Source organism: Aquila chrysaetos, chromosome 9, assembly GCF_900496995.4.
Source record: "Aquila chrysaetos chrysaetos chromosome 9, bAquChr1.4, whole genome shotgun sequence".
NCBI classification, from domain to species: domain Eukaryota; kingdom Metazoa; phylum Chordata; class Aves; order Accipitriformes; family Accipitridae; genus Aquila; species Aquila chrysaetos.
Genome location: NC_044012.1, coordinates 7,606,537 through 7,619,723, shown reverse-complemented (window position 1 = coordinate 7,619,723; position 13,187 = coordinate 7,606,537). Strand labels below are relative to the sequence as shown.

The window sequence follows — 13,187 nt, the reverse complement described above, 5'->3', positions numbered from 1 at the left end:
ACTTTAACATACTTTTTGGATAACAATAGGATTTTTTTTGACACAGGTTGTAACATGACACAAGTGAGGGAGCCTCAGGTAATTAAAAAAATCCTGCCTGTGCCACATCAGAAAGTTATTCCAACAACAGAGCCAAAACAGACGCTACTTCCTTCCATGCCAAGCTGGGAAATCAAGAATACCATAGAATGCACAACAGTGGTCTGCTTTCAAGAACTAAGTCACTCTGAACTATATTTAACGTTGCAAGTGACTGTGCTAATAAGATTTTAAAATGTATCGCTCATTATAAACAATTGTCCTTTACAAGCTCAAGGAACTTTCCTCTTCTGGAAGCACATCAAGACATGAAGACATGCCTCAACCAAGAGTGAAGTTTTTCAGTTCAAGGCACATCAGTTTCCATGTACTATTTTGAAGGCAATACAGCTTCAAGGCATTTGACTCCTAAATCCATGAGCAGTGGAGTTTTGCTCTTGAATTAACTTCACTGCTATTAATAAAACCTAAGCAGCAGCAATGTTTCAAGCATGATTTACTAACTACTGTCCAGTTAATGCTCAAGATCTAAAAACATTTAGATTGTGAAGAAGAGTTTGAAAGATGAATAACTGGCTTCCCTAGTGCTTAAAAATTGCCAGTATATGAAATTTTAAAAGATGGTGAGTGGGACAAGCTACTTCTATGACACTAAAAGTGGCAGTGTGCTCTTCCCTCTTACTGTTCAGCAAGTTTAGATTAATTCTTAGGTTAGGATGAATTAACCTTGACTAGGCAGTGTTAATGGCAGAGGACTGCCTTCCGTAAGACTGCATTCTGAATGCCTTTGTTCATTCAAGCTGAAATTTTCTATTCTAGGTGACCAGATTGGATTTTGCTGAAAATTTCAAACTGATATGAGTCCAGATCTCAGAACAAGACCAGGAAAACAACATAAAAGCTAACATGAAAAAAAAAGAAAAAGGAAAAAAAAAGAAACGAAGAAGAAAAAAGTCCCAAATACTCATAGAAGGGGTGTTGCCTTTACTGGAGTGATATGTTTTCTTCTACATCCTATATTTGCCCCTACTCAAACAATCACATATGATTTTATTTGTAGGACTGCATTCATTCACTGAACATGAGATCAACTTGTTTTAAAGATTAACCAAGGCTGGGTATGGAAATAGGTTGTTATTTTTCAGAACTCCTCCTTACATTCTCTCAGAAGGTTACAGGTATGTACTGCATGAAGTGAAAGACCTCAGGATGTGAAAAGAAAGAGTTTCATGGTTAAAGTAATTAAATGCAATCTTGCTTAATCAGATCCTAACAGTGTGTCTGACACCGAGTTCCTAGAGCAATGATGGGTAAACCACTTACACTAAACTCATCACAGTTGGATGCTAATTGCATGTTCTTCATTTAACATAAACCCAGCTTGAATATGCAGCTAAGAACTCATAGCTGTAACTGAAACTATTGAATATATAGATACACATATACAATTACAGTCTTTTAATAAGATAAATCTTTTAAACAAAAACTCAGTTTATCGATTTGGTACCCAGAAGCAATGGTTATTTTTGACCTGTCCTGTGTCTGTGAGTCCCATTTGTAAGACAGGAATAACGATAGTATCTTCTCACATCCCAGGAGGTTATGAAAATACAGTGTTCAAAATGCACTCATTTATTATAGGGATAAGCACCATGTAAAAGCTCAAGGACATGAATAATTCTGAATTTGCACAAACAGTCACAGGGGGTACAGTAAGTAAGGCACAAGACCACAGTGGACAATGCAAATAAAATAAAACACTGTAGATCATATGAGCTAACTTAGCACCATTACCCTCTGCTCTGAAGCAGGCAGCAGGAAAACCAGACAGGAGGGAAAGGGAGTATGTAATGAGGTAGTTTTGAACTGCATCAGAATGCCAATGTTTACAGGCTGAATCATCAGCTTGTGCATCTGGCATTTGAGGTCTAGGGAGGAGGATTTCTGAAGAAGCAGACAATTTTTAATAAGCAGTTTTCAGGCCTCAGATAGGCCTCAGTCTCAGACAACCACCTTTTCCACTGCCTACTTTCTCATTCCTTCCCTTCTATTTGTTTTCTCTTTCTCACACACCTTTTGGAAAAGGAACCTGCTCATTTTCTCAGAACTCAGGTAGGAAGTTGGAAGAATATAACTGGACTGAGACAATGTTTTCACTAATGTGTGCAGTCCTGGAGACCCTCATTAAGAAACTCAGCTCAGAGGCAGATCAGCTTTCAAAAAGAATCAACTGAATGCTGTAAGTACAGATATGGGGTCCAAGCAGGCTCTAAAATATTCTGCAATTTGAGGGCCTAATGAAGGACTCAGACTAGACCTTGGCAGGATAATATATTCCAAAATGTTTTTTAAGAGGTGGCTCCAAAATCTTATTTAAACAATTTACATGGGATGTTCATTTTGAAGATCTCAGTTGCTGAAAATTTCATTATCAGATGGTGAGTTCTGAAAGACTTATTCTCTATCCTCTCAGAAATTAATGATTTGGAAGACTTTTTCTCCATCTTCAAGCCTAATTAGTTATATATCCCCAAAGTAACAGAGAGCAGTTCAGGGACTTGGCATCCATCCCTGTGCAGAATTGCTTACTGAAAACTATGTCAATGTAAAAAAAATCAGGCAAGGGATCTTTTAATCTAGGTAGAGAATAAGAAAACTAAACAGTGATTCTGATGGCTTATTAAAACAGATGATGACATCAATTTAAAGGAATAATCACGTTTCTCATATCTATTTCACTTTAGAAAGTTATAATTTAAAATTATTATGTCTCCATCACAAAGGTGACAGTGAACCACACCTCAGAATCACCATACAGTCTCTAAGAGCCACTACCTCAAACAAGGAGAGAAAGTTTCCTTACATACATTTCTTGCGACGTCCACAAAAATGTTGCTTTTGAAACCTTCCATGGTGGTAACCATTCGCTTGAGCATGATACTTGTGGGAAGTGTGAATTCTGTGATGACCAAAAGAAAAGTATTTGGGATTGGACTCTACTGTGTACCGGTGCACCTTCTCTTCTGCAGTTCGTTTATATAATACATGAGGATGGTGTCCAGCAGGTGATGTGTAGTTGTGCTCCTGTGCTAGCTGCTGAGGTAATGGAGATATAAGGAACTCGATCTTCCGTGTCCTTATCAAACCTGACTAAAAAAAGAAACAGCACCACAAATTAGAAAAAAGACTGTCAAGGTTCACAGCTGGAACATGCTAGCTCTTAAAGTGATATCCCTTCAAAGCCTAGACAGATTGAAATGTGCTCCTCTAAATTAGATTTATTCCACATATAATCTAGATAGTCTTTCCAATTAAAGTATGCATTGTTTCACTTTGGAGATGACCACGTTTCACATTTGGTAACACACAAAACAAGAATATTGTGGGACTGGCAGCATAGCACCTGCACACAGTACCACAAATAATTTCATATGCAATATTAATCCATTCTTCACAGTATAGATTTGTATGTGTGTTTGTGTACAGGATATACAGTCTCACATAAAAAGAAAACGCTTTTGGAAAATGCAACTTCTAAGAAATGCAAACATTAGTAAAACAAAATATTTGAACTATGATTCAGGGTTTTTTCAGAACAAGGTATTACCAGACAGGAATCCCATACTTAAGGTTACTCTAAGTAGAAACGTAAGCACATTATAGTACAGCAGCACAAAGTGGAAGCATCTGAACATTTTAGTACTATCATTCAGTAATCAACTCCCCACAATTTAATCATCATAAATGCAGTTTTAAATTTATGCCATCCTACAAGAGAAAACTGATCAGTGAAAGCAAGTATGTGATTGTTTTCCTTCTTGGATCCCTGAAAGACAAGTAAGTATGGGAAAACTACACTGTAGTTTTCACATAGTATCTGTGCATAAAACTGCACATGTGATGAAGTGTTTCCAGGATCAGGGCCAGGGAAATGTGGGTGGCACTGAGGAAGTATTTCCATGCAGCTCATTAATCAGTTATGATTTTATTTCATTTCTTGGTTTTGTAAAACATGTTGTAATAAACACTCCTTTTTACCAAGTCAAAAACCAAGAAGAAGTTTCATCAGGTAATTCTATTACATTATATACATAATACTAGATACAGATTTTTGTTTTGGATCAGTGAGGCTCTACCATGTGCCAACACCCTCCTGCCAAAATTGACATCCCACGAGGACTACATATCTCTTATGCTTCAGAAAAATATGTGCAGACAAAAAAATGTCAATTGCGAACCATCTTGCCTGACATCTTAAGTCCTCCCAGATCATGATTCCACCTCCTTCCTCAAAAAGTATTCTTTGACAATGCACATATTAGACATGTATCACCTATTCCCTTCTGAAATGGATGCTTTTCTTCAGCCTAACCTCCTAGGACCAGAATGCCAAGGGTATCAGAAGGAGAGCAGTTTGAATGCCTAATGTAAGCATTGTATTTCATAAGGATTTGTGGAATTTTCTGCACTTTCAGAACTGTTTCCCATGAGGAAAACTCAACAGAAAATGAAAAGCAAGGGAAAATAGAAAGTTACATATGAAATCTTCACAGCTTTAACTGTTTACTAAGCTAATGCTAAAATTGACTTTAAGTCTATTCCAGCTGAAAAGTTTTATCAGAGATATACATACAGGTCCTCAACAGTCTAGTCATACACTATGGCCTTTTCATGGAAATTCACTTTGGTCTTTCCAAATCAAAGGTAGCTTCACAGTACTCCCCAATATAAGCATCCTTCATGGGGGCCTAATAATAGCGCTCAAAAAATCATACTGTAATCTTGATTTTGACAATAGAAAAGATTCCATATTATGAACTCGGAGGGTCTCATTGCCTCCTGAAAAATAATATGAAAACAAACATAGATGATATTCTGATAAACAATTTGCCCCCTCTCCTTTCTTCAGCACGAATTCATAATTACGTATCTCAGCCTATATCTACTTAACATTCTAAATGAAGGTTAAAATTGCCACTGTCAATAAGAGACAGGCTTTAAATAATTGACAAGAATTTAACTTGCCTGCTTACTTCAGTAAGTTGGCATATTTCAAATGTCAAATCACATTCGGTCATGACAAAGTACTTTCCTGTAGGGAAGAAGACTAATATTTTAATCCTTATGATGTGTGTCATCACACAATTTAAAAGTGGTTCTGAGAGGCAACCTTTATCTACTAGAGTGCACTGATAATTGGGCACTGCTAAATTATTTTTTTTTTCAGCTGGAAGACAGAAATGTAGTGAATCTGGTTTTTATTTCCACATTTTAAAGGTTTCCACATCTGAAATTATTCCTGCAGGATTCATTTTGTAAATGATTCAAACCATATGGAACAAAGGGGTTTCTACATTTTCCTGTAAGAAACTGTCCCTGATGTACACCAAGTTTCAGCCCCAAATGTAATTTCTATATTTAACATTATACGGGTGGACTGAGAATTCGGGGCCCTGCACTGCATGTATATTGCGGCCCCTTTACATAGGTTGTAGCTGACTGAGTGCCTTACAAACATATTTACTTTTTTTCCAGCAGAAATGACCCTAAATCTCCAATAAGACTTCTTTCCTTTGGGTTTTACATCAGACACATCCTCCAAATTGAAAAATGTTGTGTGAATGAAAGATACCTTCTTTTTGATAACATCTAGTTTTATGAAGTTGTCAAGAAGAAAGGGGAACTGCTACAGAGTAGTCTGGACACTCATTCAATCACAAAACATTTTCCATTTCTTCCAGGTATGGGATGGTTTCAACGATCCATATTAAAATAATCTCTTTGGTAATTCCAAAGTAATGCTGAGAATGCTGACCTGGCTTCTGACAGAGATGCAGTCCTCTGGATTGCTGCAAAGGGGGCAATTGTGCAATAACTGCCAGATACTTCTCCTGCAGGTTCTTGAATTTTAGCCTTAGGTAAAGCAAAGTGGCCTATGGCTATGGTCATGTTGCCTGGAAAATATGCCAGCTGAGAAATGCCAGAGCACAGAGGCAGGATACTAGCACAGAATCATCTTTTCTAACTTTACACTGCCAAGGAATTCCAGTTTCTTGAAGGCCAGATTTTGGCTAGTCTGTACTCCTGGGCAGTGTAAGTGTTAAAAAAAAAAGTGTTCCTGGGAAATTTTGCTACAAATACATGAAACATCTATCTAATTGTGAGTTAGATGCAATATGTTTATCCAGCTCAAATACTTCAGTAGATGAACAAATACTGTCAAAACTGTCATGGAAATTTATGCATTAGGTTTCCTATTGCCAGCATAGCTTTAAGTATACATGTGATTTTCCTTGAATCAGAACTCAATGACTTTTTTCCATTAACTTTGATGGGTTTGGGACCCAACAAGGAGAGGGTCAGATAGGTCAAAACTCCATTTTTATACCAGATTCTCTGCAATTATAACACCATGAGAGGAAGCAGGATGACAAAATCTAACATTCTTACTAAGTCTAGACAACACAGCATGAAAAAGACCAGGGACTCCTGTCTATTCCCTCTCTCTCCCACTGTGGCTATCACTAATAATAGCAGTAATTGTGAGAACATGGTGGGAAGGAAAACCCAAGAGATTGCTCATTTGGAATTTGCTGTTCTCTTGTTCTTCCCTCACAACACATATTTGCTATTCTTCTGTAAGGGATATTCCATGCCATTGGAAAGTAAACAGAAAGACATACGTTGATCTGTGTGGTTAGCAAATAAATCTGAATCAATAAATTAGAGGAACTTGCAGTTTGTTTGCACAAAAGTTGAGACGAGATGAGAAGGCAACATTCCTCCCACTTGTTATTTGTTATGAAATGTTTGCTTAGCTCTGGGCTAAAGGAATTTTCAGATCCAATACATCTTTGTGAAATTCCTCAGTATCAGGGTGTTATCACCAAGGTAAGGCACTTGTTCTGTTTTCTTGGTGTGTTTCAAAAGGAAGAAGAATCTCAAAATGAAGTTTGGACAAGGGAAATGATATTAAAATATCGGCTTCAACTTTTTTTTAATTGAAGTTAGATGATAAACTGAAAAATAAGGAGAATTTTTTAAACCACTGAAAGTTCATCTTAGCTATACAAAACCAGGTAAATCTTCCATTGATTTTAGACTCACATGGAATGGTTTTGAGAGTCACATGCTAACATATCTGTTTCTAACAGGTCTCATTGGCCTCTTACTGGAACAGCACAAAGGCTGCTCCCATTTGTCTCCCCCTGTGTTCTTAGACTCTGAGTGAAGCCTTTGGCTGCTTACCAGCCTGTAAACCTAATTCATTTTGAGGTTTCAGCATCTCCAAAGAACAGACCCTCCATAAAAAACAGAGCAGTCACAGTGAGTGAAGGATTTTCAGAACTTATATTTCGTGCCTATAATTTAACAAAGCTAAATTCTGAGATAATAGACAAACCCTTGCTCTAAACTAGAACAGCCTCATGGCTGTGGGTTCTCTGTTTGCATACAAGGCATTTTCATTACACGCTAATTAAATTAAAGGCAATAGCTTGGCCATATGCATATTAAGGCTACAGGATTTTCAAAACCAGATGCAAATAATGAGGTAAGAAGCATAATGACATGAAACTGAGAATTAAAACATATGAATAAATTAAGTGCAATGTCTCTGCTAAACATAACTACTTAATACTGACGCAAAGTTAAATTACCATTTGTATGAAGACAGGTGTATCTCAAGTAAATAAAGTGCTAAAAAGTTTGCATGTATTGTCTAAGGAATACTACTTATATCCAGAATGCTTTATTCAGTGTTATAAGCATATACATAAAATTAGGTGTTAAAAAAACACTATGTCTTAACTGAGAGCAGCTAAAGCAACAGCCAAAGAAATCAATGAAATCTATACCATTAGAAGGGTGTGCATGTACTCAAGATGAAAACTGTCTCAAAAGGAAGAGTTAAATGTCATTTCACACCCATTAAAATAGTTCCAAATATTCATGCAAAGTTTTAAAAGACTTGACAAAAGATCAACTGAAATCGGCATAAAGCTTTCCACAGACTTCAGTGGACATTGATCCAAGACTTCTGTTGTGTTATTTCCCAACTGTCCAGCTCCTAAAAAAACACAAATCATTGATTCAAACACATCTTAAGACGAGTTACAGCACGTAAAGTACAGAGACATAAAGTACAGTTTTTAGTTCTACTTATAACAAATTAAAATACAAATTAAGAACTTCCTTGAAATATAAAGAATAAGAAGAATAGATGTCCTAAGAACTATGGTTGCTGGTTATTTAAAATTATCTGAGGTCAAAGATGCCTATATATCTAGTATTCACATCATAATATTGTTGGGACCTTCTCATGTCACAGCATATTGCAGTCTTTTCTCATTCACTTCGGAGTGAAAACTCATGAAATTATCTCAGCTACAGTTCATTTTAATCAAAGCCAAACTCTTATTTTCTGCCCTGATGCTCTGCTAAGTCTCTGGCACTTTGGCACCACAAAGGAAACAAAAAACACCTATCTCTGCCACCAAAGAATTCCCTTGCTGGAGGAGAAACTCCCCTAGCTCAGATGTCCCACCTGTGGTTTGTCTGCCAGATCGTTTCCCATACTGGAATAATGAGCATCTTAGAAGCAGAAAAGAGGGTACAATGGAGATCCAGAGAACACAAAGCTATTCACACAACTTAGAGCTACCTGACAACAGCCAGAAGTTGCCTTTGGGCCCAGACTGGCCTCTAAAATTGGGCAGATGTCAATTTTCAAATACCAACATACTGCACCGTGTGCTAGAAGAAGGGAGAGGTCTCCCCATGACTCCTGTACGTCTGCTCAGATTCCACCACAGACTGATGAGGCCCTTCCCTCATGTTTTATAAGCGGATAACAGTAGTCCCTTCATGAAGTATAGAAATGATCTTCACGTTTGCAATCAGCCCTCCATTCATTCTGCACATGCTCCAAGGCAGCTGGTGGCAAGCCAGCTCAAACTAGAAGCAATGTAGCTGCTAAGAGTCTGGGTTATTAGCTCAAGCACAGCATAACATTTATGTGTCTACATGGTATTTTGTAACATCTAGTTCATGGCCAGCAGCTTGGAGAACAGTGACAGTGATTTCAGATCCGTTTCAACTGCATACTCAGAGAAACCCATGTGGAGATGGCAGTCCCCTGTGCATATACCAGCAGCCTGATACAAAATCCTGTCAAGACAGCAGGAAAAATGCCAGCTGTTTAGAATGGGGTTTGGGTCAAGTCTCAAAAATGGGGTGAAGATACAGTTTTCTCACACATGCCAAGGAATCCCAGGAAGACTAATGTCCTGTTAAGTTTGCTAACATTCATCTTACGGACTCCTCTTTCCTCCAAAGCAAGGATATTCAACCAGTACTAGCACAAGGCTGTTCAAAGCAATCCTGCATCATGTAAGCAGTCTAAATAAATTATTGTTTCTTTAGAGAATGCGTAATGAAGTAGACTTACTGCTTGGGATGGGTTAAGTTGGTAGTCTGAAAAATATGTGAGACTATAACCTTACTACAGTCATAAGCAAAACTACTTCCAAGAATTATAGCCAGCAGTATAGTACAGCCTGACCTGGAATTGTAGATACCCGATATCACTAACTGACTTTCTGAGAGATGAATTATTGAGCACCTCTCACGTTGGGGTCAAAATGGCAATGCTCTGGAAAATATAATCAAAATGAGCAAATTAAGATGTGAAATTAGGTAGAAAAAAATGACAAGCAACTTATCTGGCAAAGCAGAAAGAAAGAGCCGAACTGCAGAAAGTGTTGCTGAGGTGAAAGATATCTTTACCCTTGGGAAGCATCATGAGCAAACAGCCAAACCAATGGCAGTAAATCATGGTAATTAGAGAAGTTCATTCCCTCTCCGCTATGACCTACAGCCCCTTTCCTGGGTGGTAACTGCAAAGGGGACAGCAGCAGCTAACAGAGCTGAGGCGTATTTTGCCTCCATATGCTGTTTCTGTCCCCCTCAGAAGGGCACTTCACACAGATGCGCCCCTGTCACCGAAGCACTGGGTAAATTAAACAAGCTTCTGAGAGACAGTGACAGGGACGGGATCCATGATTCTCCAACAAAAACTGAAAAGTCTGGACCCTAAACCCATACACACGTTGTTAAATAAATGACTGACTTTTTAAAGAGTGTTAAGCATCCAGGAGCTCCCATTGAGCTGAACATTGTCTCTGCAAGTGTTTCCAGAGCGCGTTTATACCAATTTGGGAAAGAAAATGTTCTGGGAAACTAGTGAGAATGGACTCTCATGAAGTTTCCAATAATACACATGTATTATTGAAGTCAGAAATCCCACGAGTAAAACCCAGAGCATGTTCATTTTTGATCCTATCCCAAACCAGGCAGCACAAAAGCATGTGAACACACTAAATGAAAGAGAGAATTTCAGTTAACTAAACTTTTCCCTAGCTTTTATGTTTGCCAAACAAATTCACCCATCCTTCAGAAAAGTATCAAGTCTGTACATGGGCAGTTACTGACGACTACCCCCGAGTCAGGGAAGTACAAATATAATGTTTTATTGGACTGGGTCCTTGGCTGATGAGAATAACCTCAGCAGACCTTTACTGATTTTCACCAGATTGGAATATCTGGCTCTGTACCACAGCAAATGTTTAGGTTAAGTTAATGGCCTTTATACACACTAAAATATTTTTATCATGAAAGAAGCATTAGAATCACTGGATGCCTATTCTGACTTGAGAATTGTACAGCAGATAACATTTTTCTTTAGATTCTGACTCATAAAAATAACTCAATTTATTCTGTTTTCTAACATAATGTAGATTTCTTGCAAATGTAAAATGTTAAGAGTTCTTAACAATATAGCATTTTATTATCTGAGGATCTGCCAGAAGAAGAGTACTATGTTTAAATTGCCAGTCTGAGTTAGTCATGAAAGACTACTCTGTTTGGTTGCTCGAAAGAAGTGCTATGCAGAACATTCAGCAATTATTAAAACGAGGTAACAAAATTGCATGTCTTTAATTATTCCTATATGAACAAAGACAGAGTTATCTTTGAATAGTGCCTTTGTATTTCTGCAGTTGACTGAACTTGTTTAAAACATCTTTATGCAACCCTCTGTCAACATATGGCAAATAAGGAAATATTCTTATTTGTTCCTACACTTAAGGTAATTGAACCAGTCACATTGGTATTTAAATGTATTAAATTGGTATTTATTGCAGGGCAATGAGATATTCTAGAACTAACACAAATTTGATTGCTTTGCCACAGATTAAATACTTGCTTGTCAGTACGTGAGCTCCCTCATTTCTCGTGTTGGGTTTTTTTTTAAATGGAAATAGGCATGACAAATGAACAGAAGAAAAATACTAACATAAACTAGAGCATTATGACACTAACTATATACTAATAATATTTAAGTGCCAAAGGTTTACCAAGTTGCACTCAAGATCACTTCATTAATGATTCCATTAATAAGGCTCTTTGGCTTGCCATAATGATTCTGGAAAGCAATTAGCTAAAACCAACAGCTCAAATTTAGGCTTGGTAGCTGTACAAGCACTTTGGTATTGCCTGTTTAAGCAAATCCCTGCAACTGTAAGATAAAATCTAGATATTTTATTAGTTATGACAGTTCTGAAATCCATCACAAAGCAAACAGGAAACAGCAGGATTGTTTTATGAATGCATTTATGCTTCAGTTTTCCTAAAAAGAGGCAGCCCACTATTTGTCATGTGCTGTCTTACAGTTGGTTAGTTACTTACGGTACGTCAAGAATAACAGAACAACTGACTTCAGAAGGTAGCTTAGTCTCCTAATCTAGCATCCCATGTAACTGAATGGACAGTTTAAAAGAATCCTTGAAGTGTGAGAGGAGGTGTACCTTTTGGAAATTTTGAGGCGTAGAAAATGCAGCCCTCTGTCCTCTCATTCTGTGTAACAGCACAAAATAAAAGCGCCATTTATGTTCCTCTTAAATCTCTGAAACATGACTTCAAGATGCCTAGATCTTTAACAGATCTTTGGACAGGGCAGAATTTCACCCTAAGGTTGGTTTGCTATGAATTATTCATGCTGCTTGAAGGATTAGGTGCAATGAAAATGTTCTGGCAAGATTCTCCTCCTCCTTTGTGTACAGCTAATCGATTTTATCTGGATGGAATTCAGATGTACTAATATTCTAGGGAAAGTGCATGCCTTCTTAATGAATCTTCTGGTCCTATAGTTGTGATAAAGGCAAAACCAATAAGATTAGGGCATAGTGACACAGAAAATGAAGAGCTTAAAAAAAAGAACTGATGATAGATAACTAAAATGAGTACTTGGAAATTCTTTTCCATAGGTACTTAGCATTAACAGATGCTTGCTTGAGTGTTTCTGATCAGGAACATTCCTCCCTATCAGACATGCAACTCCAAACATTAAAAGTCATGAATCAGGCCTTGCAGGAAACAACACTATAAATTATGAGATTTTTTAAAATAATGCTGAAGGGCTTTGGTGTTTTATTTTCTTTCTGGTTTCTTGCACCATTTTCAACTGAGTTTTTAAGAGGGTTTTTTACCCTTTATGATCATGTGTACTAGAATCAAACTTGGGGGGCGTTTGGTGAAAACGCAGCTTTTCCTATGATAATGGGACGTTAGCAGCTGGACCTTTCAGAAGAACATTTCACACCATGAGTAAGAGTAGCAGACAAGCCTGAAAGACTCCCCCTCCCTTACAAGATAGATACCCTGTTGAAGTTGCAGACAATAGAGACATTTACCCAATGCACTTGGACACCACATAGGGCTAGCTGATGATGGATCCTTCACTCTGTTCAGAGGTCTTGACTTCAGAGTGACTTACTTACACTGGCTGCATCAAAGCCCCAAGGCAAATGCTCTAGACAGTGGCGGTTCACTACCCATACCCACTTTTCTCCGGCGAAGATCCTCCAGATAAAAGCTTCAGCCTGGCAGAGCTGATGCAAATGAATTTGAGGGGGCAGAAGATCTGAGCCTGTCTGACCTGGGATAATTTGCATTCAAACAAAATAAATCCAGCTCAATTCCCATAGCAATTTTACTTTGCTATGAATAGCTCAGGCAGCTCCAGTAACGAGGAGCTCGGGTTACATCTGATTGCCAGCTGTATTGCTTACTAAGAAGTTAGGTCAGTGGTT

The 13,187-nt window shown here is 37.8% G+C and overlaps 1 protein-coding gene across 3 annotated transcripts in view; it reads right to left on the bottom strand.

Annotated features, from left to right (window-relative positions):
- Positions 1 to 13,187, bottom strand: part of ADAMTS18 (ADAM metallopeptidase with thrombospondin type 1 motif 18) — an 80,172-nt gene that overhangs the window by 48,127 nt on the left and 18,858 nt on the right. For all 3 annotated transcript variants that reach the window (XM_030026453.2, XM_030026454.1, XM_030026452.1), the window contains exon 4: positions 2,907 to 3,189. In XM_030026453.2, coding sequence (XP_029882313.2) covers positions 2,907 to 3,189 — 283 coding nt within the window. The remainder of the gene's footprint in view (positions 1 to 2,906; positions 3,190 to 13,187) is intronic.